The sequence below is a fragment of the Podarcis melisellensis genome (assembly GCF_964234715.1).
Source record: "Podarcis melisellensis genome assembly, chromosome: 1".
NCBI lineage: Eukaryota > Metazoa > Chordata > Lepidosauria > Squamata > Lacertidae > Podarcis > Podarcis melisellensis.
Genome location: NC_138528.1, coordinates 35874488 through 35898808, shown reverse-complemented (window position 1 = coordinate 35898808; position 24321 = coordinate 35874488). Strand labels below are relative to the sequence as shown.

General features: G+C 42.3%; 1 protein-coding gene across 3 annotated transcripts in view; it reads right to left on the bottom strand.

Moving 5' to 3' along the window:
* Positions 1–6144: 6144 nt before the first annotated feature.
* Positions 6145–24321, bottom strand: part of PRKD1 (protein kinase D1) — a 103061-nt gene continuing 84884 nt past the window's right edge. For all 3 annotated transcript variants that reach the window (XM_081886567.1, XM_081886568.1, XM_081886569.1), the window contains 10 exons: positions 23189–23266; positions 20573–20852; positions 19682–19734; positions 18634–18706; positions 16782–16888; positions 15461–15622; positions 13709–13807; positions 10217–10484; positions 8313–8398; positions 6145–7196 (listed from right to left, as the gene is read on the bottom strand). In XM_081886567.1, coding sequence (XP_081742693.1) covers positions 6978–7196; positions 8313–8398; positions 10217–10484; positions 13709–13807; positions 15461–15622; positions 16782–16888; positions 18634–18706; positions 19682–19734; positions 20573–20852; positions 23189–23266 — 1425 coding nt within the window. In that variant the 3' untranslated portion in view covers positions 6145–6977. The remainder of the gene's footprint in view (positions 7197–8312; positions 8399–10216; positions 10485–13708; positions 13808–15460; positions 15623–16781; positions 16889–18633; positions 18707–19681; positions 19735–20572; positions 20853–23188; positions 23267–24321) is intronic.

Below are 24321 nucleotides of genomic sequence, written 5' to 3'. Positions count from 1 at the left end.
TAATTAGCTTGGTGGCTAATACACAGCCAGATCCCTCAGCACTGGTGTCATATGCGCCCAGTAAGGAACAGCACCCACCACCCAGGTTGTGGGGTTCTACACCAGCTGCAGCCTCCAGACCAGCAGCAAGGAAAGACCCACACAGAGTGCATTGCAATAGTCCAGCCACAAGGATACCAACGCATGTGATAGATTGGCCAAGTTTTCCCTGTCCAGGAAATGGTGTAGTTGACACACCAGCCAAAGCTGATGATAGCTACTCTTCACCACAGAGGTTGCCTGGGCCTTCATGGACAAAGGTGGCTCCTAGAGCACCCATAAACCACCTGCCCATTCATCCAGAGGGAGTGCAATCCTGTCTGGCAGACTCCCAATTCTGAGATCTGGGAACCACTTACCAACAGTGCCTTTCTTACTGCTGCCAAGGCTCTTAGACTGCTGCTCTTTGAAGATTTAAGCATAACTAAAGGTATGAATAGACCCTGTCAGGGCCAGCTCAAGACATTTTGCTGCCTGAGGCAAAGGACAATATAGCACATACAGAAGCCAATTGGACTGGTAGTTGAATCTTACTCCAATACTGGTGAAAGGACAATGTCTTCTACTGCATTTGAGGTTAGCAGGCCACATGACACTCCCTTCCTTAGTAGCTACCGCCTAAGGCAGCTGCTTTACTCTGCCTAATCATAGGGCCCGCCTTGGTCTCTGTTCTCGAAGTGTGCTAACAACAGTGAGGACCAAGTAGCAACAATTTTCTATAGGATGTCCATCATCTGCTCCCAGATGTTCAGCCTTCTATCATGCTAAAACATGGTTACTCCTACAAAACATTGGGAACAGTGTAGTAAAAGCAAAGGACTGTAGAAAGTTGTTGTGAGTAGAGTCAAACCACCGACACATCTAACTCAATATTGTCTACAACGATGGGCTGGAGCTCTTCAGGATTTCAGACAGGCGATCTTATGGCCCTACCTTGTGACATGAGCTTCTATGCTGCATTTCTGCAGCAATGAATTTGGCTGAAGTCAGATTGTAACATCTTCAATAGTGCAATCCTGTGCATTCTGCACGTTTTCTAAGAGCACAGTGAGATTCGTGTGTCCAGTGAGTATAGGATTATTACAGCATCAGGGGCTTGCACACACACTCTTTCAATGCCGGATCCATGAGGGAAATGAAAGGTCGTTTTGCCCGAGCCCATGAAAAAGAAGAGCTACAGATTGCAGTCAGTCAGGATGACACAGAAGATGTGGTGCTAGACAGGGAGGACGGGAGGCCAACTGTCAGGAAATGGAGCTGGAGGCAAGGTGACGGAATAGGGCAGGGGAAGCCTTGAGAATATAGGAAGACTTGGTGCCTGGGAAATGATCAAACAAGGAGCAAAGAGCAAGCTTAGGACATCAAACATTTGTTTGTCTTTAACCCCTTAAAGTTTCAGGGGAAGACTAATAGTGGGAAGGGCCAGAGCTCAGAGACAGAGCATCTGTGCTGCAGGTTCAATTCATGGCATTTTCAGCTAGAGCTGGCAATATACCGTATTTCTTGCTCTATAAGACTCACTTTTTCCCTCCTAAAAAGTAAGGGGAAATGTGTGTGTGTGTTATGGAGCAAATGCAGGCTGCACAGCTATCCCAGAAGCCAGAACAGCAAGAGGGATTGCTGCTTTCACTGCGCAGCGATCCCTCTTGCTCTTTCTGGCTTCTGAGATTTTTTTTTTCTTGTTTTCCTCCTCCAAAAACTAGGTGCGTCTTGTGGTCTTATAGAGCGAGGAATAAGGTAAAACCCCATCTGATACCCTGAAGAACTACTGCCAGTTGGTGTAGACGGTGCTGAGATAGACAGACCAACGGTCTTATCCAGTTTAAGGCAGCTTCCTAAATTCTTAAAGCCAGAAGTATAGGAAGAGAATTAGTTTAGACCTGAACCAGCCACCCAAATCTTGAGTTTCTAGCTTTATTTGTAGGTTATTTGGTTTTACCTTGCCTCCTTCTTCCTCAAGAAGAGGCAGGGTATATAAATTCAAATATATAAAAACAAACACATTACATTATGGCACAGACCTCTCCTTTCTTCCTTTCCCCCTTGCCAGAGCTCATTCCCCTTGCACTTCCATGAGAGTAATTCAAAGCAGGCCTCAGAAATGTGATCCAGTTTGAGTTGGAAGGCAAACAACTCATTCAAATTGCCTCCTTTTGAAAGATTATACTAATTTGCAGCCTCCTTTGTATTGGTTTTAATCTCTAGGTATAACTCCCAACAATAAACAGGTTTTGTAAGTTTCAGAACACAATAAAAGTTAACATACTTTGCAGATTTTATGTATCCCATTCACGTCAGAGCAAATTTAACTTAATTATAATAATTGTGCAAAATTAGCCATACAAAAGCCACAGTTGTGTTGTTTCCTTGCATGAGCCTCCAATCTTGACAAGTTTTCAAAAACAAATCCCCCTGCAGACCATTATAAGGGGATGAATGATTCAGTTGGTGTTCAATGGTTAAAGCGTTTTTTAAATGAAAACAAATACAATAACAGTTAATGAGACAATTTGTGCTGCAGCGGAGAAAGAAGTTGGTTCTCACGTGGCTGTGTATGCTTTCTTTATCTGCCACATCATTTAGAAACTGTAAAGAATAGCCTCTTTGTTTTGAAAATATTTGCAAAGATATCGTCTATGAAGCATTCACTCGACCCGACTTTGCCCAACTCCTTTGTGAGATGTAAAATCAAGCTACCTTGCAGGTGCTTTGGAGATAACCACACAGAAGTGAAAGAGCAGTGATTTCGAGCAGTGGCTCTTCTTATAGCCTTCCCCACCTTTTTGGTCATTTTTGTGAAGCAAAACTCGTGAGTTGGAGTCATGGGGGTGCCAGCCCAACATGGACAATTGCCAGGGTTGGTCTGCAGACAATTCATTTTGTGGAGGATATTGGGTGGCTCCTGAACAGTGTAGGATAAAGCATAAAAAAACCCAACTTATTCATTTGTTTGCCACATTGATATCCTAGCTTTTGTTCCAAGGAACTCAAGATGGCACACAAAGTTCTGCTCTTCATTTAATCCCAACAACAACCCTATGAGGTATGCTAGGCCGAGAGGCAATGATTGGCCCAATGATCACCCCATGAGCTGACTGGCCAAGCGAGGTTTTGAATCCTGCTCTCCCAGGTCCTAATCCAACTCTCCAACCACTGGACCACCCACTTTGTGATGTGTCTGTGGGGGGGGGGAATCCATTATCTTCCTTATCTCAGGACCTAAGCCCAAACTGAAATCCATAGAATCATAGAGGGTCATCCAGCAGCTGCCCCCATTTTTAAGGATGGCTTTCTAGGGTGGTACAAGTGGCAGCAGGGGTGAGGAACATGTAACTTTCATTTCATAAACTTCCTTCCGTTAACTCAATTTAGGATCCAGGCCTATGCATTTTAACCTATTTTTGAATGAGTCGAACTAAACAAGGTTGCCACTTTCCACTAGGTGCTCATCAATCTACATTGGCATTGTACGGAGGTGGAATTCAACATCTTCCAGTCTGCACACACATTGTAGCTTGCCAGATGGAATGATCTCCCATCTCCTTCCACCATGTGCCATCATGAGGTTTCTCCCAACCGCCCCCCCCGAGTCAATTTTAGGGGGCATGTAGGGTGGGGGGGTGGAAGCTCCACTGTGCAAATGGAAGTCATCGCTTGGGGTTTTCACTGACAGGGCTGGTTAGGTGAGTCCTGTCTGGAAGAATCACCTATATTGACCACTGTCACAATATGCATTCATAGGCACAACATCAATTGTACACGATCTATCAAGGACTCTCTCAAAAGGCATACATATGAATCACAACATGATTGCTCCTAAGGATTACTAATGTAAAATAATTTGTTTCACTGATGTGCAAAGTACTTGAGCATTACTGGGTGATTTCATGAAAATTCAATTTTATTCCTATGTACTGTAAGGTTGCATCTCCTTTTGGTTACACCTAACACTTCTTTGTAAATATTCCATTTGTCAATGGCCATCTGCCACTGACTCTTCTTCCCTTTACATGCAGATTTTCAAACCTGAAAGCAAATTAATTTAAAAAGTGTAGATGAATTTCTTCCCATAAAAGTAGTTGCTAAAAATGACTGTTATTGGTCTCTGTAAGTTCACACATTAAGCTAAGACAAACCCAGGTATACAACTGAGTGTACACTCAGCTGAAGCCAATCCTGGCTCCTTGCCATGTAAGTTTGATGCAGGTATTTGCAAGCAAAAAAACCCTATTTGTTGCAGTCAACACATTTTAGGTGTAAGCTTAAAACTTACCAAGTGGGAATCAACTAAGTTTTACTCAGGACAGCTGCACTGAAATCAATGGCTCCGACTTAAGTCACAGCAATTAATTTCAGTGGATCTACTCAAGTAAAACTTATTGGAATACCACATTTTAGATAAGACACCTAAAACTATTGTGGGTGAAATTGCCTTCAGCATATTGGTTTGACATTCTATAACTTAATGTACTCACTTATGTTAATAGTTTTAGGTACCGCTATGCTGAGGACTCATATTTCTTTTCCATTCCTGACCACTTACCCTTATCCAGGCCCATCTCTCTGTTTTGCCAGCATTTCCTGGATATCTCATCCATCAGCAAATTGGAGAAATAGGTTTGTCATCCCAACCCTGCTCCTTCCAGCACGTCTAAGCCAAACATTAACTCCCTCTCTTCCAGAGCATCACATGTAATTTTGCACATCACATTCAATACTCTCCTCTTCTGTCCCTGACATACGGCTGGTTGTCATGCTGAGTCACCCATAACTGTGTCTACCCTTTTAAAACCTTTGCTGTATAAGGCACACCTGTCATTTAGACTTCAGCTCTTCCCCCTTGCTAGTTTTCCATCTGATCCTTCTCCTAATCACCTGTATGTTCACAGCAACTGTGTTCATATTACCTTTCTCTCCTTCCCTATTAAGTCTCTGCAAGGATTCTCTGGCTGCTTTTCATATTTCAGTCACCATCACTATCACCTGTTGATAGGGGTAAGGAAAGAGACAACCCTCACCACACCTGTGCACAACATTATAGGATAAGCATGAAGTGCCAGGTAAACCCAGACCTCAATTTCTGTATGTTCACTACTCTTGAGAGTCCCATGGACTGCAAGAAGATCAAACCTCTCCATTTTTAAGGAAATCAGCCCTGAGTACTCACTGGAAGGACAGATCCTGAAGCTGAGACTCCAATAGTTTAGCCACCTCATGAGAAGAGAAGAATCCCTGGAAAAGACCCTGATGTTGGGAGAGATGGAGGGCACAAGGAGAAGGGGACGACAGAGGACAAGATGGTTCTCGAAGCTACCAGCATGAGTTTGACCAAACTGCGGGAGGCAATGGAAGACAGGAGTGCCTGGCGTTCTCTGGTCCATGGGGTCATGAAGAGTCAGACACGACTAAATGACTAAACAACAACAACAACACACTACCCTAGGATGAGGGTAGCTATGTCTTTAAATGGCTATAAATAGAGGGTGGCTGTCCTCACGTTCCGATTGTGGGCCTCCCCAAGCATCTCGTTGGAAGAGAATGCTGGACTTTGAAGGCTTTTGGTCTGATCCAGCAGGCCTCTTCTTATTGTACTTTTCTTCTTCATTCCACTGAAGTTTCAGAGCTATATAGTGAACATTTCAATGGATTCAACAATGGCATGTGGTGTGGCAATAAAACTGCTAGCACACTTGCAATAGGGACCACGGGTTGAGATTCCTGCATTGCCCTTTGTGGCACCTGCTTAAAACATTTTTGTTTCAGCAAGCCTACTCGGAAATGTATTATAATCTCTTTTGCTTACTGTCAATTTTAATTATCTTTCAAATGATTTTAATTCTAACTGTTGTTTTTTATGCATAATGTGTTGGTTCTGGAAACCGCTTAGAGGTTTCATTACAATCATGTATTATATAAATTTTGTGAAATAAAATAAATAAATAAATATGCTACCTTGAGCTCCTTGGAAGAAAGGTAGAATATAAAATTAAGGAAATAAACGAATAACTATTTTGGGGGAGTGAAACACCTTTACAATCACAGTAACGTAATGCTTGGAAAAGGATTACTTATTTTTATTTGACAGAACCTCAAGCTTGACAAGTCTTTGGACTGGTAAAGTAATTTAATATTTTTTTTAAAAAAAGTATTTTTCAGCAGAATTTTATTCAAAACATACACAAAGGCAACATATTGTCCAGCTTCTGAATGTATATGTTACAGCAGCATGTTATAAGAACAAGCAGGGGCTGCAATTTACATTACTAAGGCATTTAGGCTTAAAGAGAGGTTGCACCATGACTGGTTGGGGGCATCCATATAAATGTCCAAAATGCTAGGGCATCTCATCTGCAAATTTACAATGCTGTGTGCTGCTTTTACATTAAAAAAAAATGCTTCCTTGCATCAGTATCTCAACATATTGTTCCACAGCAAAAAGCAAAAACCAGAAACAGAAATCCCCAACCCCATTGAAAACGTTAAAAGTTGTTCACAGAACAGCAGTAGTAATCTACTCTTCAAGAGTTTGCAAACATGTACAATACTAATTTCATGATGCACACAAAACCAGAGATCCACCTGCGAATGCTTCATGGTACCCCACAAAGTTATGAGTAAGAGGAAACACTTGTCTGAGAAGGCACAGTGGAAACAGGTTTGAATGCTCCGAGTACAACAGGAATCATCCACAACAACAGGTTGAGTGTTTCTGGGAACTTTTTGTTAATATAACACAGTTGCTCACACAAAATGGGGGGGGGGGGCGAATGCTTCTGTTGATTTGTCTTGGCAACTCCCATACATCAATGGTGGTAACAGAGTAACAGCTTTGTTCCCATCTGACAGAAAATAATGGCAGTTCTGCAAAGCAAATGTTAAACATGACCGTATGTATTTATTAGTTCCACAGTGTTTTGACAGATTACAAGGGCTGCAATTTAAAGGATGCTGACACGCTCACTGAGGGCTTTCATCTCTGCTTCTTCTGGCTCAGGGTTTTCATTGTGGTTAGCACTTGGGCTGATAAGGTGTGTTGGATACTGCAAGCCATTTTCTCCGGCATACTGTTCCCACCGTGAATCATCACTCTCATGGGTGATATAACGCTCGCCTATTTTAGATTCGAGCTCACGCAAGTCTAGCCAGGTTTGGTAATCCTGTAGGGAGAAAAAGAATATGCTTAAATTAATATCTGAAAAGCAGTCTTACAGATAATACTATGGATGCCTGTTTCCCCATAATTCTGTTAAAATTTAAGCGACGCAGCACATGTTACTTTCATAGCATCTTTTGTGAAACCGTTGGATATGAGAACATATCAACGTGTCTAGGTTCACTGGAAAGTATATTTGAAAAGTTGCGTTCCAGAACCAGGCCCAAAGGTTCATGGGGTCTTTTCCTCGAAATTTTGCATGTATAATTTATCAAAAGTATGTTCATCACACCTTTCTGCCTTCAAGACAATGAAACGACAATAAATCAATATAGACAAAAATAACTCAACAGTGTGGAAACAAAAAGCAAGAGCAGCACCAAGCAACAACAGGAATGTTTAAAATAGTATTTATTTGGGTGAAGAAGAAGAAGAGTTTGGATTTGATATCCCGCTTTATCACTACCCGAAGGAGTCTCAAAGCGGCTAACATTCTCCTTTCCCTTCCTCCCCCACAACAAACACTCTGTGAGGTGAGTGGGGCTGAGAGACTTCAAAGAAGTGTGACTGGCCCAAGGTCACCCAGCAGCTGCATGTGGAGGAGCGGAGACGCGAACCCGGTTCCCCAGATTACGAGACTACCGCTCTTAACCACTACACCACACTGGTGACCAGGGCAAACGTAGTCAACTGTTTCCTCCACACACACTCCTTATGCTTCAAGATTAGCAGAGCAAAACTCTGATGACTGAGTATGTGGTCAACCATTGAGCTATGACCCTGGCCAGCATAAAGATGCTGTATACTAATGATAGGAAATGTAGCCAGGGATGATGGGAGTTGTAGTCAGTCAGCATCTAGAGGGCTAGAGGGTCCAGATCCCTACTGTATGCAAAATGCCTGTGGAGGGAAAACATTCTAATGTTACAGCCTGGCTCCCAGGGCCTTGCCTAGCAAAGTGGGCACACTTTCCCACAGTCTCCAGATGGGACTGTAATATTTAGCCTTCATCGAGGTTCATCAATGCTGAAGTTTTGGAGTGGCTGTGGTAAACTTTTTGTCTGTGTTTTGTCTATCTTCACTACAAACAAGGTGAAAGGCATGAAATTTACAGCATTACCTGTAGCCATGGGTGGCTTAACGTCTTGTCCACACTATAGCGCTTTCTCATTTTCACTTGCAGCAAATTATTTATGAGATCAATAGCTGGAGAAAAAACATAATTTCAGAAGACATCACTCTCAAATACCTCTTGAAATCGCATACGGTTCAGAGGCAGTGACAGAACTAATAAATTGCGAGACAGAACTAATAAATCTGTTTATGACAGCCATGCAGGTTGATTTAGCTTGATTTTTTAAATGAATAAATAAAAACACCTTTTTTCCAAGTTACTACCTCACACAACTATAATGTTCACAACTCCCAAACTTGCTAATCAAGCGTCCATCACTGAAAATAGTAAACAGCTTTGTACTGAGTTAAGACATTAGTCAGTGTAACCTAGCAATCATACATTTTGTTCTCTGCCTTATAACAAATAATATTGTCATGCATTTGGAGAGATGAAATTGAAGATATTGCGAGGAAATGCAAGGCAGCAATAAAGTGAATAGATCTCCATTCCAATTTTCGAAAGCTTTCTCTCCAAGAATAATGCATTATTACTTCAAAAGCCCTAGATAACTTTGGACCTGGTTACCTGAAAGACTTTCTTATCCATCATGAACCTGTCTGTGTATTAAGATCTCTAGGAGAGGTTCTCCTTGCTAGTATAATGTGACTGGCAGGGACATGGGAGAGTTCTTTTTAGCGGCTACATTCATGCTCAGGAACTCTCTTCTCAGAGAGGCTGAGTCAAACTGCAGAGACCTTCCCTTCTGTGCTGTTCCTCTGCTGCAATATTCTCTACTTTTTAGCTTACACCTGGGTGGGTTTAAATGCACGCGCGTGCACACACATACACTTTTGTAATTGTACATACTTGACCCTTACAATATGTCTCAGAGACCCTTCTCTAAGTGTTTGATCATATATAAAGTAAGGTGGGTTAAGGGACAGGGCTATTTGAGTAACTGGACCCTGATTATGAAACAGCTGAGCAAGTTCCTTCACCTTTTCACTCAGACCTTTTAAACAATCTATGTTTAACGGTTTGGGCCTCTCAGATTAATTTTTGGTTTCACTTTTCTAATTTTCATGGTTTTTCTTGTTTCACAATGTATTTTATTGGTATTTATTTATTTGTTTGTTTGTTGATTTATTTATTGCTTTAAGAGCTACCCAGAGAACTCCTGTTATTGAGCATCTATATAAATACAGTAAAGAAATGAGCAGATGAGTTTTAGAAAGTGATTTTATTGGGTGGCATTCAGTTTTAGTCATACTCAGATTGTCTTACTCAGACCCGACCCCTTGAAGTTAATGGACATGATTCACTAAGGTTCTTTTCTTTCAACTGGTCTACCTTGAGGAGAAAAAGGACGCGGGTGGCGCTGTGAGTAAAAGCCTCAGCGTCTAGGGCTTGCCGATCGAAAGGTTGGCGGTTCGAATCCCCGCGGCGGGGTGCGCTCCCGCTGCTCGGTCCCAGCGCCTGCCAACCTAGCAGTTCGAAAGCACCTCCAGGTGCAAGTAGATAAATAGGGACCGCTTACTAGCGGGAAGGTAAACGGCGTTTCCGTGTGCGGCTCTGGCTCGCCAGAGCAGCGATGTCACGCTGGCCACGTGACCCGGAAGTGTCTCCGGACAGCGCTGGCCCCTGGCCTCTTAAGTGAGATGGGCGCACAACCCCAGAGTCTGGCAAGACTAGCCCGTACGGGCGGGGGTACCTTTACCTTTACCTTTTACCTTGAGGAGGAATTAATTGAATCTTTTTATTGTATTTCTGATCATTTTTTAAATGGTGGTTAGCTGCTTTGGGAAGCTAGTGTGAAAAGATGAAATCTATATTTTCTATAAAAAATAAGTAAATATTTTGATTCTTCTCAAATATGTATGTACTAGAATTAAAAAATAAATAAATACCTTCATGTGAGATTTCCTTCCAGGGGTTCGGTGGGTACATAAAAGCAGCATTCTGGATTTGATCATGAATGTCCTCATCTTCATTGAATGGAAACGTGCCACTAAGGCTGACATAGATAATAACCCCCACAGACCACATATCTAATGATCTATTGTACCCTTTGTTTCTCAGGACTTCAGGAGCGAGATAGGCTGGCGTACCCACAACTGAACGTCTGAATGATTTCTCTCCAATGATCCGTGCAAAACCAAAGTCGCAAAGTTTCACCTGTTTAGTATAAAGCAATTATAATAAAATTTGTATTTTTTGTTTTATTCCGATGTTTTCAAAGAAACATTGTGCAAGTCAACACTGTGCTTGTGTTATCTATAAGTCAATTTAGCATGTGCTAACGCTGTTTCCTCCCCCACATAACTGAGCAAAGAATGTTTCAAGCAGACAACAGTCTTTCCAAAAGGCCTATCGTTATTATAAAGTAAAACCATAAGTAGTCGATAGTGCCTTGCAGTGTATTCAAAAAGGACAGGACCAGTCCCTACAGTTTGGGGATACAATAGAGAAGGGGTGAGGGAAGCGTGTTAGCCAGTGTATGGGCCTCAACATTCACCTTGTAACTGCATTTAACAAAAATAAAAATAAAAATCCAATCTCTTTCTAAGCCGCCCTGTGCTCCTTCAGTTTCAGTTTATGTTTTGGGTTCTGTGTCACTTTGTGTTAACAAGCTGCGTTCTTCATTCCAAAACTAAAAGCAGCTATAACTTTTCACCACTTTGAGCCAACTGGATTACATTTACAAGCACGGGAACACCTCCCAAAATGTAGACAAATAGACAAATAGGTTCAGGGGCTTTTTATGGGGGGAAATGAAAGGGATTGACTTTCCTCCGTAATCCATAGTAGTTTCACATTTTTGAGAGGCTTTCTCTTTCTTACTTACTTTAAACAATTAGAGGTTGAAGCTTTTAACTTAAAAATAAATAAATCCCCCCACAACTTTGAGCTCTTCAGTGATCCACAGGCAATACTTTGGACAGCCTCAATACTTGCAAAGCACACAGACCAAGAGAAACTTACAGGAAAATATAAAGGAACAAGATATAGTGAAATACAGAAACAGAGTGACAGAGGAACACAGGGCTTTGTGAGAGCCCTTATTTCACACAGTGACAGTGTTATTGACACCATCTTTCAAACTGGTAGAGGGGGAGAGACCTCAAAATCACCCTCATTTGCTTTGTTATAGCATGTTCTCACTAGCAGAGAGCAAGTGTTGCGGTTGGGGGAACAGGCCACCATCATGACTAGGCAAATTTGGCGGAGCCCAAACCTGTAAAGGGTTAACTGGGTTGCTGGGGATTTTTGAGTGTTACCAATTTGGAGGAGGGGTCAGAGGCTATAAATATAGGAGGCAGACGATAGGACGTCCTCTTGGCCGTTTTGCATCGGATCACCCGCCCCCCTCCCTTTTATAGGGTGGTTCTTGGGTTCATTTGACCTTGCTATGCCTGTCATGGGGTCGTTCGCCTTTGAGTGGGGGCCTGGTAGGAATTTTGCCATTTGGCTGATTGGCTGTTGCCATTTGGTTTTTGCCTACTGCGTAGCAAATCGTCACAACTTGTAAGGTTGGCGGTTAGGCATTGGTTAAATTGGTACTTGGAGGGGTAAGGTGCCTATCCCTCCAAATGATGCGGAAAGGGAATTCCGTTAAAGGAATCCAGGGGCTTGCCATTCTTTCGTCCTTGTCCGTGGTGCCGGACTTGGGCCGTGTAAGCCCCACCGGAACATGAGGGTGAGAAGTGTTGGACTGATTCCCAGCCTCATTTCTCTCCCAATACTTGTTTCCCACGCTGGCTTCCGGTGGTGTCCGGAAGGGACCAGCTCTGTCCTTGGGGGGCAAGGACAGATAGTCATAACCAATGCCTAAGCAACCACTCACATTTTTTGTATTTGAATAAAGTTGTGGCCAAAATTATGCCAAAAACCTTAAACAAAAATTGATGTGTGAAGTGTGAATTTTTGGGGGGTGGCACTGTGGGACTCAACACACAAATGGCTCCAAGACAAACCCATTGCACACCCCTAGTAAATGCAGAGTCACGTAGGTGTACTAAATGTCCACAAACCCAAGAGTTGTATCATGTTTCCCCAGCAAGATGAGCCCAGCTTCCTGCTGCATTTGAAATATCAATGACAGATGCAACGATGTGCAGTTGATTGTCTTCCCCCTTCCTCTGGGCTTTATGCAAACTGCCTGTTTATACAATGTTTTAAAGCACAGGATAATATACCTCTGATTACTTGTATGTTTGTTCCTTGACTTTAAAAACAAAAACAGCCTTCAATATTTTTTTCCCCAACTTGAAAAACTGCTCCAGAGGAAGTGACCACATCATTATGTCAAAGGAAGCCAGCCATTCGCAACTGTGATTGCAGGATTTGGCTACACACAGTAAGAACCTATTTTATCGTATTTGTGCAAATGCACTTCCATAGCAGGTTCATTGTTGAAATTATGCACATCTGGGTGCACCCAAAAACTTCTTGGCACTTGCAGATATAGTGTGTGTAAGAGAGAGCGGGGTGGGGGAGATATCTCTGCTACTCTTGTTCACATTTTAAAAAACAACCAATTGGGAGAGATTAGAGACTTGGGGAGGCTGCTGAAAATAAGGACACACCTGTTTCCTACTTTCCTCTTGACTTCAGCAGATTTGTGTACCAGTGTACCAAGTGGAAGCAAGTGGTATCTTCATGTGGTCTGGTCTGTGTATAGACAGCTAAGACTGCAGGGTAGATTCATTAATTTGCATATGCAGAGGTAAAAGGGACTTGTTAGGCATTAGGTGAGTGCTTGACTAAATCAAGCCATTTCAACTATTTATCAAACCAAAAAAGAACAAAGCACAAATCTCATAGTAATAATAACGTCGTGAGTTTGAGGGGGTAGGTAGGCTATATTGCCCGAGTCCCTTCTAATTCCTGGTTCCCAACAAGGATCCAACTGCTGCAATAGCCAAACAAGTTTCTTGGAAATGGTCCCTAAGCATGGGTTGCTAAGGTAACAAAGGAAGTGGCTCTGTGCCAGACAACAATGGGTGCCGCCCCTCCCTCAACTGTCTGATAATTAGAAAGAAAAACCCAGAGTTGAGGGGTGTGAGCTAGAAGATAGCAGCCGGATGGACAGCTGAGAGACACAGCCATGCCTGCTTTTGGCTGGAATCCAAGGCTATGGCTATGGGAGAAGCGAGATTCTTTTGGGGTGTTAATGCTGTGAGTCCCTCCATTGTAGGCTCAGCTTGTACACATGTGTAAATAAACCATATTTCCTAAAGACACCACTGTCTCTGCTGTTCCTCATTCCAAGGGAACCAAACCCCAGGTAAATAGCTGGACCCCTGGAGTCTCTTACCACGTAGAGATTGGTGTGGCATTCAACAATCATTTGGCTTTATCTAATGTTACCTGTACAATGCGAATTTATTTCTACTTGCCTGTGGGAAAGGATCAGCAGATGCCAGCAATACATTTTCAGGTTTGAGATCACAATGAACAATGTTTTTAAAATGAAGATGTCTCAAAGCAACCAGGATCTATAAAGAAACAAAACAGCCCTGTTGTAACATAGTTTGCACAATATTTACTTCTGTTTCAATGTTTTTCCCAGAGACGAGATGAAAAGTAGCAAGCGCAAGCAAGCTCAAGCACAACAGCTTAATTCATGCGATTTTATGCTCTTATTCCAAGCTGTGTAAACAAACAGGAATATAAAGCACAAGGGACTTAATTTTAAAGGCATCCTCAAGTAGCAATACTTCCTACTATTATTACAAAGCATTCTTTTAGCAGCGTGTACAGCTGTGCTCTTATTCGTTAGGGGAAGTTCTCCAACTTTAGTGATCAGAAGTTGGGGTACAGACAACTCCAGAAATTTAAAGGCTGGTACTATCTATTATAAGGGACGCAGGTGGCGCTGTGGGTTAAAGCCTCAGCGCCTAGGACTTGCCGATCGAAAGGTCGGCGGTTCGAATCCCTGCGGCGGGGTGCGCTCCCGCTGCTCGGTCCCAGCGCCTGCCAACCTAGCAGTTCGAAAGCACCTCCGGGTGCAAGTAGATAAATAGGGACCGCTTTCTAGCGGGAAGGTAAACGGCGTTTCCGTGTGCGGCTCTGGCTCGCCAGAGCAGCGATGTCACGCTGGCCACGTGACCCGGAAGTGTCTTCGGACAGCGCTGGCCCCTGGCCTCTTAAGTGAGATGGGCGCACAACCCCAGAGTCTGTCAAGACTGGCCCGTACGGGCAGGGGTACCTTTACCTTTACTACTATCTATTATAATGGGAGCAAAGTTTTAATCTGGAAAATTAATCTGGGAGTGGGGGGGGGGGAAATGGGAGGCATTCACAACCCCTCAGAGTCACCCCGTGGTTGGGGGAGGAGAGAATGCTGCCTATAATGTGAGATATAAGCTTAATTCTAAGAGGTCTTTGCCACTATCAAATCAGAACTAGGAACTGAATGCCATACTAGCTTGCATATAGCTGCAAACCAGGTGAGAATATTTATGGATTATAAAGGACAAACTGGGGCAATGTAGCCATCAGTCATATCTGGCACTTATTGGGCACCCAGGTTCTGAGCACTAGCACAGCTTCTTTGAACCCATAGGAATGGTCTCCCAAATGTTTTGCTGGCTAACTTGGTTAAGCACCCCTGCCTGTGTCAGAGACGGAGAGGAGATGGGTCCATCAGAGACATGCAGGCTACATGTTAGCCCCAACATGCAAGAAGGATTTGGCGTAGACTTCCAAGTACCACACCTGAGAGATGCACTGTAGGTCATGATTTGTGGTTACCATCGTACATTAAGCTCAGAACAATACAGTCAAGAACGTGACAACTAGTCTTTATCAGAGAGAAGATACAGAGAAAGGCACAGCACCCAGTCAACTTGGTAAAGCCATACTAGCAATGCAAAAGGAAGTTACCCTAATTAGACTTTACCCACTCTGGACAGCTCTCACTCTTTAAACCTCCACCCACATTGTGACCTGCTATCCATTTCAAGGGTATAAAATCATAGACCCCAGAAGGGTCATCTAGTCCAACCCCCTGCAGTCAGGAATCTTTTGCCCAACATGGAGCTCAAACTCACAGCCCTGAGATTAAGAGTCTCATGCTGTGCTGTCTGAGCTATGACGTGAATATCATAGAAAAAGAAAACATTTGACACTGCTTAATGGGCTCTTACCTGCGTAATTAAAAACTTGGTGATTCGCTCTGGCAACCTCCCTTTTTCACTTGACAAGATCATCTCCAGCATGTCTCCATGGAGCTTCTCCATAACAACAAACACTCTTTCTGGTGTCTCGAACATGCATTCCAAATTGACAACCCCCAGGTGATGCAGATTCTATGATCAAAGAAAAACACTATTTGAATGAGCCCGATTTGTTTAGGTCCAATGACAAGGCTCAGGAAACATTAGGTAATGACATACCCATTCGTTTTTTCAAGCCCTTTGGCACCAGCATAAAAGTATAAACAGCCAGAATTATATCACCAATGATTTGCTATGCAAAGCTTAACAGGACAGCCCAAAATGTGCTTAGAAACTGTCAAAAATATGCTTTGTCATTGATAACGTTTTAAACTTCTATATGGAAATGAGACCTTGTTCAAACTGATTTCTTTCAGAGTATCAGAATGGAGCCATGATATCCTCAGGTTGCTTCCAGTTTTCTGCTCTTGGATCTTAAAAGCAATCCCATACCTTGCATAGCAACCTTGCATCAACTTTGCACCATCAACAGTCCATGCCCACCAAGTGTGCTCAGTCCTTGTTAAGTGATTTTGGGTGGTTTCTCCATTAGGTTTTTGTTTGGAAGCAACCTGCTGATACCCCCCCCCCCGCCCCATGTTATATATGGATTAGCGTTCAGAGAATGAGTTCCCTATTGGTATACAGTAACTTACGTTGGGGGTTATGTTCCAGGGATAGAGCCTAAAGGCAAAACCGCGTATAGTCAAAATACAATGGGTTCAATGGTGGGTGAGACACCAAAGTCATTTCCCCCACAATCTCACCCCCTTTCCACCCACTTTTGAATTTCTTAAAAGATTTTTGCCACGTGTGTAAACCTGAATGCACACAAGTTAAATGTGCATAAGTTGTAGGCTTACGGTATATGAAGCGAAACTTAGGAATGCAGCCCTAATTCAACTCATAGCACAAGAAATTGGGCTGACAATGCTTTATTTTTGTTGCCACATGTGCAGAGACAGACAACAGGATCTTGTAACAGCCACTGGGTAATTGTGCTAGATTATCTCAAAAGCAATTTTATTTCTGACTATGCAAATCAGCAAACTGCTGGAATTTTTGGTGCAAAGTTCCTACATTTAATGCAGATTATTTCAGAAAGAGACATCACTTGAAAACTTTATCTGTAGTTCCAATGCTTAATGAGGTACAGAGATTCCTACTGCCGAAACCTGTTCTCAAAGAGTTTTATTGCCCTGCTCTAAATTAAATACATACAGGATATAATTGGTAATTAAATAAAAGATACCTGTAAAATTGCAACCTCATTACGAAGTTGGCTTTCTTGCTTAGTTGGAAATCTCAGTTTGTCAATGATTTTAATTGCTACATCTCTTCCTGTTTTGCGATGTTTTCCTGTTTGATGAAAAATATGCCAATTAACATGATCAGCTCTGAGAAGCGTCACCTTTCCAGAACTCAAGTATTTTTTGTGTGTTTTATACAAAACCTAACTGTCAAGGTATCCTCTGAGACAAGAATGCTCTAAACCATTCAGACTTCTTTCTTTAGTTTCATGAAATTGTTAAGACAGATTTCGAGGCAAAACAGGACCAGTATATTTCCTCTTATAGGTAAAAATCAGGGAGGTCAATTTTAGAAGAAGAAAAATGTGCAAGGAGAAAGGGTGAAAAGGCCATTATCCCTCCCCTCCCCCACCCTAGTCTTCTGCATTAGTATGCATCCTCAGTCCTGCCTTTAATAAAAAGGAATATGAAAAGCTTGTGTGACATTCACATCTATTTTGGCCCATAAATTTGGTATGTAATCCAGCACCACTAAATAAATAGGTATTGTTTATAGTACAAAGAACCCTGTGTCCATAGGACTCCCATCATGTCATAGGAGGGAAAGGTCTGGAACATGGATAGGCAACCTAAGGCCTGGGGGCCAGATCTGAGCCAATCAGATCTGGCCCCCAGGCCTTAGGTTGCCTATCCATGTTCCAGTGTTTTTACATGAGTAGAATGTGTCCTTTTATTTAAAATGCATCGCTTGATTATTTGTGGGGCATAGGAATTCGTTCATTTCCCCTCCAAAAAATATAGTCCGCCCCCCCCCCCCAAGATCTGAGCGATATTGGACCGGCCCCCTGATGAAAAGGTTTGCTGACCCCTGGTCTGGAAGAATACAGGACACCTTTCCCAGAAATCCATCTGTGTACATAGTGTGTTTACTTTTTCAACTTTCAAATTCCCAAAATGAGGGGTGCTGAAAAGTTGTCACATGACTTGGGAATTCAAAATATATTCTGGTTAAATTAATATAATTTAGTTTTACAAGGCAAATGATGACATAAAATATTCACTTTTTACGTTGTTGTGGAATTTCCAATAATTTTAAACTTGTCTTCTTTTTTTAAAAAATGTGAAAAATGTGTATAAAATTGCATAAAATCATTAAAAATGATTGCCAAGTACTTGTAATTATATGGTGCATTAATACTATTTTTATTATTTATATATTATACATATTTTGTATTAAATTGTATGTTACAATTACACACGCATACATATAATTCACTAATGTTGTGTTGTAGTTGTATTTGCTTCTTTCAGAGGTTGAGGAATTTTATCAGTGTGTTAAAAATTACTTTTCCATCAGTGCTGCTGCTACTATCCTAACCAGTGTGAGTTGACCTACAATGGCTTCTAAAAAAGAGAATTGGACTGGGGACGTGCAGGCATATGAGCAACCGAATTGAAACTGGCAGAGACTTGTTGCCAGTTCCTCACTGAAGAAATTAACAAAATTAAGTTTCACCCCCTTAGACGGCATGCCCTCATGGGGTAGCCCTGTCAACAGCCGTGGCCCTGCTGTTTACATGGGCAACGCATTGGCAGGAGTGCCAGACTGGCTCTGCAGTCCTCTCGCCACCACCTTGGTCAACCTCTTGCAAAGGTGATCTTAATTGCAATGATCTGGAAAACTTTAATGAAGTTGTAGAGCTTGTGTAGAATTTCAGACACACCTGAGTAATCATCCTAACCATGTTCCATGGGTCTTACTCCCAGGTAAGTGGGATTAGGATTGGAGTCTACTTTGTCCAATGATTTCAGACAATCTTCTCCCAGTATGGCTTAGTGGGATGCCAGTCTTACCTCCATAAACAATTCCAAACTGTCCTGATCCCAGCACCTCATCTGGAAAGATTTGGTATACTGTACTGATATCCTGTTAGAACAAAGATGTTGCTTGTTAAACATGACAAGTATGGAAATAAAGTCAATTCAGAAAATGATTGAACAGAAATGCTGCTGAATTCCATTCAAAATGCAGTTCAGTGGCAGAAGTCGTGTTCTGGTAAGGCAACACATCAGAACCTATCTGGAGTCTGGCTTCATTTTGGAATTATGTGCAATGACTTTTGGTCCTTCCTGAAGTGTATAAATGGACCCTGAATGTTTGTGCAGATGCGCAGTACATTCAAAGTTACTAGGCATCGACAGAAGTGAAGCGGCTACCAAATACCCCTCACATGTTCAGTAGCATTTAAGAACTCTGCATACTTTCTTCCCCACTCTGAAGAAACTTTGGGTTTATGAGTCTGTGAGGTGGGGAAAGGCAACTCTTCTAAAGGTGCTCTAAACTCCATAACATTCCAATGATGGAGTGTAGTGTAGGCCCTAGGTTATCTGGAAGGTTCCCTGAATCAACTGAATTCCAAAAAGGAAGGTGGGATTTCAACTTAAGTCCAAGTAAATGGACTTGTGCGGTTAACATAAGAGCTCACTGGATCAGGCCAATCTAGTTGAGCATCTTGTTCTCACAGAGGCCAACCAGAAGCCTGAAAGCAGGAGTGAAACACAACAGCACTCTCCCCACTTGTGATTGTGGAACTGGAATTCAGTGGAAAATATAATACAACCGTTTCACATGGTTCTAATCTCAGACCACTTACATTGGTGCAATCTTACTGTGGTGCTACAAAAGAGGAATATAAATTGACCCCCAAGATTTTGGCCTTTTTCAAAAAACTGGAAACCAAAAATCAAAGCTGCTGTAAAAATCATTTCTTCAATGGCTACTTTTTTTGTCCTTCTCTAAAGAAAATGCCCAATTAGACATCGTCTCAAAGTTTCCCAAACAGATCAATGACTTTGCAAGCTGAGTTCTATCACATCTGTCACAAACACTGAGAAAACTTACCACATTTTCTTGGACCTGGCAATTTGACACTGAGATACTGATGGATATATTTCCTAGAAAGAAAATGTATGGAAATTACTTCTGCTGTGAATGCACAGAATGATATGAATCCACCACTTGAGTGTGGTAGAGGAAAGCCCCATTGCCATAATACCGTGACCCTCACAGTATTATGGCAGTGGTGGGCTCAGGGATGAGGTGTGTTGGAGGAAGGTACCTCTTCTTCTAGAATGAGCCTCCCCTTCTGGATAATGATGTATGTGATATACAGTTATTATTAAATTGATGCTGTTATATAGCAGAGGTATAACATTCCCGAACCTAACCACACCATCCATTAGGAAATATTTTTGGTTCTGAAGTAATACTGCCTGATCTGTGATTCCACAGCAATATGTCAACAGCCTTTCACAGCTCCTGCAAAGGTCTGGGGACTGAGGGATGGGATTCACCCCTACACTGATCTTGTGCGAAATTAATCTGTATAACCATCATGATATCCAGACATCAGAGTACGTGTTAAACCACCCTGGAAACCACATGCTGGATAATAACAGCATAATTGAAAGGTTGATGTACCTAGCTGCTTACCTTAGAATAATGTATACACCAAAGTGTCGGAGTAAAATTGCACAACATACCGTATTTTTTGTACCATAACACTCACTTTTTTCCTCCTAGAAAGTAAGGGGAAATGTCTGTGCGTGTTATGGAGGGAATGCCTACGGGTGGCATGCCTATGGATTTTCCTCCTCTAAAAACTATGTGCGTGTTATGGTCGGGTGCGTGTTATAGAGCGAAAAATATGGTAATTATACTGCCAACAAAGAGGGTCTAGTCATATGGTTTCATCCAGTGGTTTATTTTAAAGTAGAAAATTAATTAGCTTACGGTGTAGACTTGGTCCTGAACCAGTGGATGCCCCTTTGGGAATAACAGGCATGAGGGCATGCTGGATTGCCATCTCCCACATCCTTGCAACATCGAGGCCACAACCACTTGTGAGAACATTGTTATTAGCTGGAGGGCTTGGCAGGTTTTCCACATTTTCTCCGACGTAGTATACAACATTTGCTGTGGTTATTTCAAAGCAATGGGGGTTAGCTTCCTGTGGCATTAAACTGAAGTTTTTTGCAGGTTCCAGAGATAAAATCTCAGACAATGGAATTTCCTGTGACAAATGATAATGGCGATTAATTTTGAAAACACTTTCTCATGAACAAAGAGTACTTCAAACACCTACTTGATTACAGTTTCTGAGACTCATCGCCAGCTTTTGGGCTTCATGCTTTTCTGATGGTTCCCTGGGCTGACAATTACAATATGTTGACAGAGAAGGAGAAAGTGAAAGGAGGAAATCTGCTGACCCCAGAGCTGCTTGACAGGGAAGGGAAAGGTGTTTCAGGATGTAGAGGTGGCAAGGAATGATTTTGTGGACGAAGAGAGCTGGAGTGGACAAAACTGCAACATTTTCAGAACATGGTCCAAGGCAGGATTGGAATCTGATCCAAGACAGACAAGAATCTGCAGGTATTTGAGCCTGGTGTGAGTGAACTTTGTCAGTATTTTTAGTTTGCAAGTAAAAGCAGTCCTGTCCCATCTCCACTTTTCTTCCTACCACTTTCACAAACTCCATAAATCCTGCTAGTACTTAGGCATTGATCAGATTCCTGGCACAAATGTTAGAATGGATTTCCTGGCTGCTGGGATAACAGCTGAATAGAGAAGCTAAGGAGTCTCTTTCGTCATTTCCCTTAATAAACACCAATGAAATAAATCAGAGGCGGTTTAGGTTTAGAACCTAGAACAGCTGCACTCAGGGAAGTCCATTTTACCATTACAGTGGTACCTCTGGATGCAAATGGGATCCGTAACAGAGCCCCATTCGCATCCTGAAGCATCTGCAGGTTGCGATTCGCCACTTCCGCACATGCATGTGACATCATTTTGAGCATCTGCGCATGCGTGAGCAGCAAAATCTGGAAGTAACACATTCTGTTACTTCTGGGTCGCTGCAGAGCGTAACCTGAAAACGCTCAACCTGAAGCTACTTCAAACTGAGGTATGACTGTACTATGATGCACAGTTAAATAATAACTATTAGCTTAACAATGTAGCTAAGTATTAGAGATGCCTAGGAAATTCCTCTGAGTTGGGCCTGGATATCAACTTTGGGGATCACATAATGCTCGTTGAAAGAAAAGAAAAAGCTTTAAAATCCATTCTGGAAAATAATTCCCCTCTGAAAGGCTGTAACTCCCCAACCTGCTAAGGGGAATGGGGTGAGGACAAAAGTCCACTCTAATTGAGAACCCTTAGGAGAAGCTTAGTGGGCTGTGAGCCCGCATCCATGGTTTTCAGTCCTGTAGCCTCTCTTCTCTCTTTCTACAGTGGTACCTCAGGTTACAGACACTTCAGGTTACAGACTCCGCTAACCCAGAAATAGTACCTCGGGTTAAGAATGTTGCTTCAGGATGAGAACAGAAATCGTGCGGTGGCAGTGGGAGGCCCCATTAGCTAAAGTGGTACCTCAGGTTAAGAACAGTTTCAGGTGAAGAACGGACCTCCAGAACAAATTAAGTTCTTAACCAGAGGTACCACTGTATAGCTCTTTTCACCAGCCAGGGAAATGAGCTTTAAATAAAGTGAGTGTGTGTCTGTGTGTGTGTGCATGTGATGTGCTCGTAGGGTGAAAAGTGGCTGGCTGGCTGGGAGAGGTTAGTAGTTTATTTAGATCATTTCTATATGACTCTATCTACACACATACACAAGCACACACAAACAAGCACACACACACACACATATACCCTAAGCAGTGTTCAAGAAAATAAAACAACAGGCAACTAAAATATTACAAAAATACACCGCTACATATAAAAATGTTACATAAATAGAAAACTATAATAAATACAAACTGATATCAACATGCCTCCCCTCTCAGCCTCCTGGCTCTACCCCAGGACTCCACCCATCCTCCTTGGGCCCAAATAAACTCACAGCTCACCCACCAAAAATCTGACAAAGGGCTGCTGGAAACTGCTGACATCAATCTAGTCTCTCACTCTAGGCTTCTTTTTTAGGAGCAGGCTCAAGATGGATGCAGCTTCCTCAGGCTGCGCAGGGCTGTGTCTTATTCAGAAATCAGCTGCATTTTTCCAGGAACAGCAGGTTTGGTAAGTTTCCCAGGGGATCCCAAGGATGGAAAGAGGACCCCAGCCACAGATCTTTCTCTGCTGTCTCTGTGCACACTCCTCCTCTACCGCCATCAGCTGCTGGTTCATGGTGGCACTGGTGAATTTGGATTGGTTTAGGCACAAGTCAAGCTATGTCCCGGTATGTCTGTATCTTTGGGGAACTATTCAGCTGATTTCCAATTCAATCAGATGTGCATGTGTGGGTGGGTGTATGATGCTCATCCATCTCTTTGAAATATTAGCAAACACAACATAAACTTTAATCATAGCTGCATTCTGGAATGCACTATATAAAACCAGAACCCAATTTTACCTTGTAGTATTTGCTTTCAGTGTCATTTTGAAACAGTGTAATACATTTGCTGTCTAATCTCCAGTAGTGACGTTTCCTCTGTGTTAAAATAAAAACAATCAAAAAGAATTTAAGAAAATTTGAAGAAACAATGAAATAAAATTAAATGAGATAATGCAACTTGAAGATTGTGAGGGATGACAAAGAGACACCAATTTCATTTTCAATACAGAGAAGTACTCAATGGTATTGTTTTAAACTTATCCAAAAGTAATAGGTATTTAAAAAAAAACCTTTCCCCCCCTTGTTGTTCCCTGGAGACTGCATTTTCTTCTACATAAGTTTCATCAGAGATGTATACTTGGTTTCCCCCAGAAATATCTACATACAGCATGCCGTCACGTGAGTTTCAGAATGTTACTAGTAGCAACAGTTAGCATTCTACATTAATTGAGCATATACAGACTGAATCTAACAGGTATTACCCTGAGTGAGCGTTAAGATTACCTAGATATGTCTTTACCAGGAAGTAATGGAAGTTATGCTATGTTGTAAAAGTTAAAGGACCCCTGACAGTTGAGACCAGTTGCAGACGACTCTAGGGTTGCGGTGCTCATCTTGCTTTACTGGCCGAGGGAGCTGATGTTTGTCTGCAGTTTTTCCAGGTCATGTGGCCAGCATGACTAAGTCGCTTCTGGTGAAACCAGAGCAGCGCACGGAAATGCCATTTACCTTCCCGCCGGAGCGATACCTATTTATCTACTTGCACTTTGACGTGCTTTCAAACTGCTAGGTTGGCAGGAGCAGGGACCGAGCAATGGAAGCTCACCCCGTCGCAGGGATTCGAACTGCCAACCTTACAGTTGGCAAGCCCTAGGCTCAGTGGTTTAGACCACAGTGCCACCCGGGTCCCATGCTATGTGTAGTTGTAAAAAATGGGCAATTACGTTCAACTAGAGTTAAGGTTAAGTTGTGGGTAGGAAAATGTAATTGGAAGTTTGTGTTTAATTGGAAGCTGGATAATTTGTGTGAATCTCTCCTTCTGTTGTACACTGGCATACTTACAAAGCTGACTGAGAACAGAATAGTGAGAGCCTGCAAGCCTATTCAGTATAGACCTTCCTTTCATTTATACCCATTCTGCTAAAAAGGTG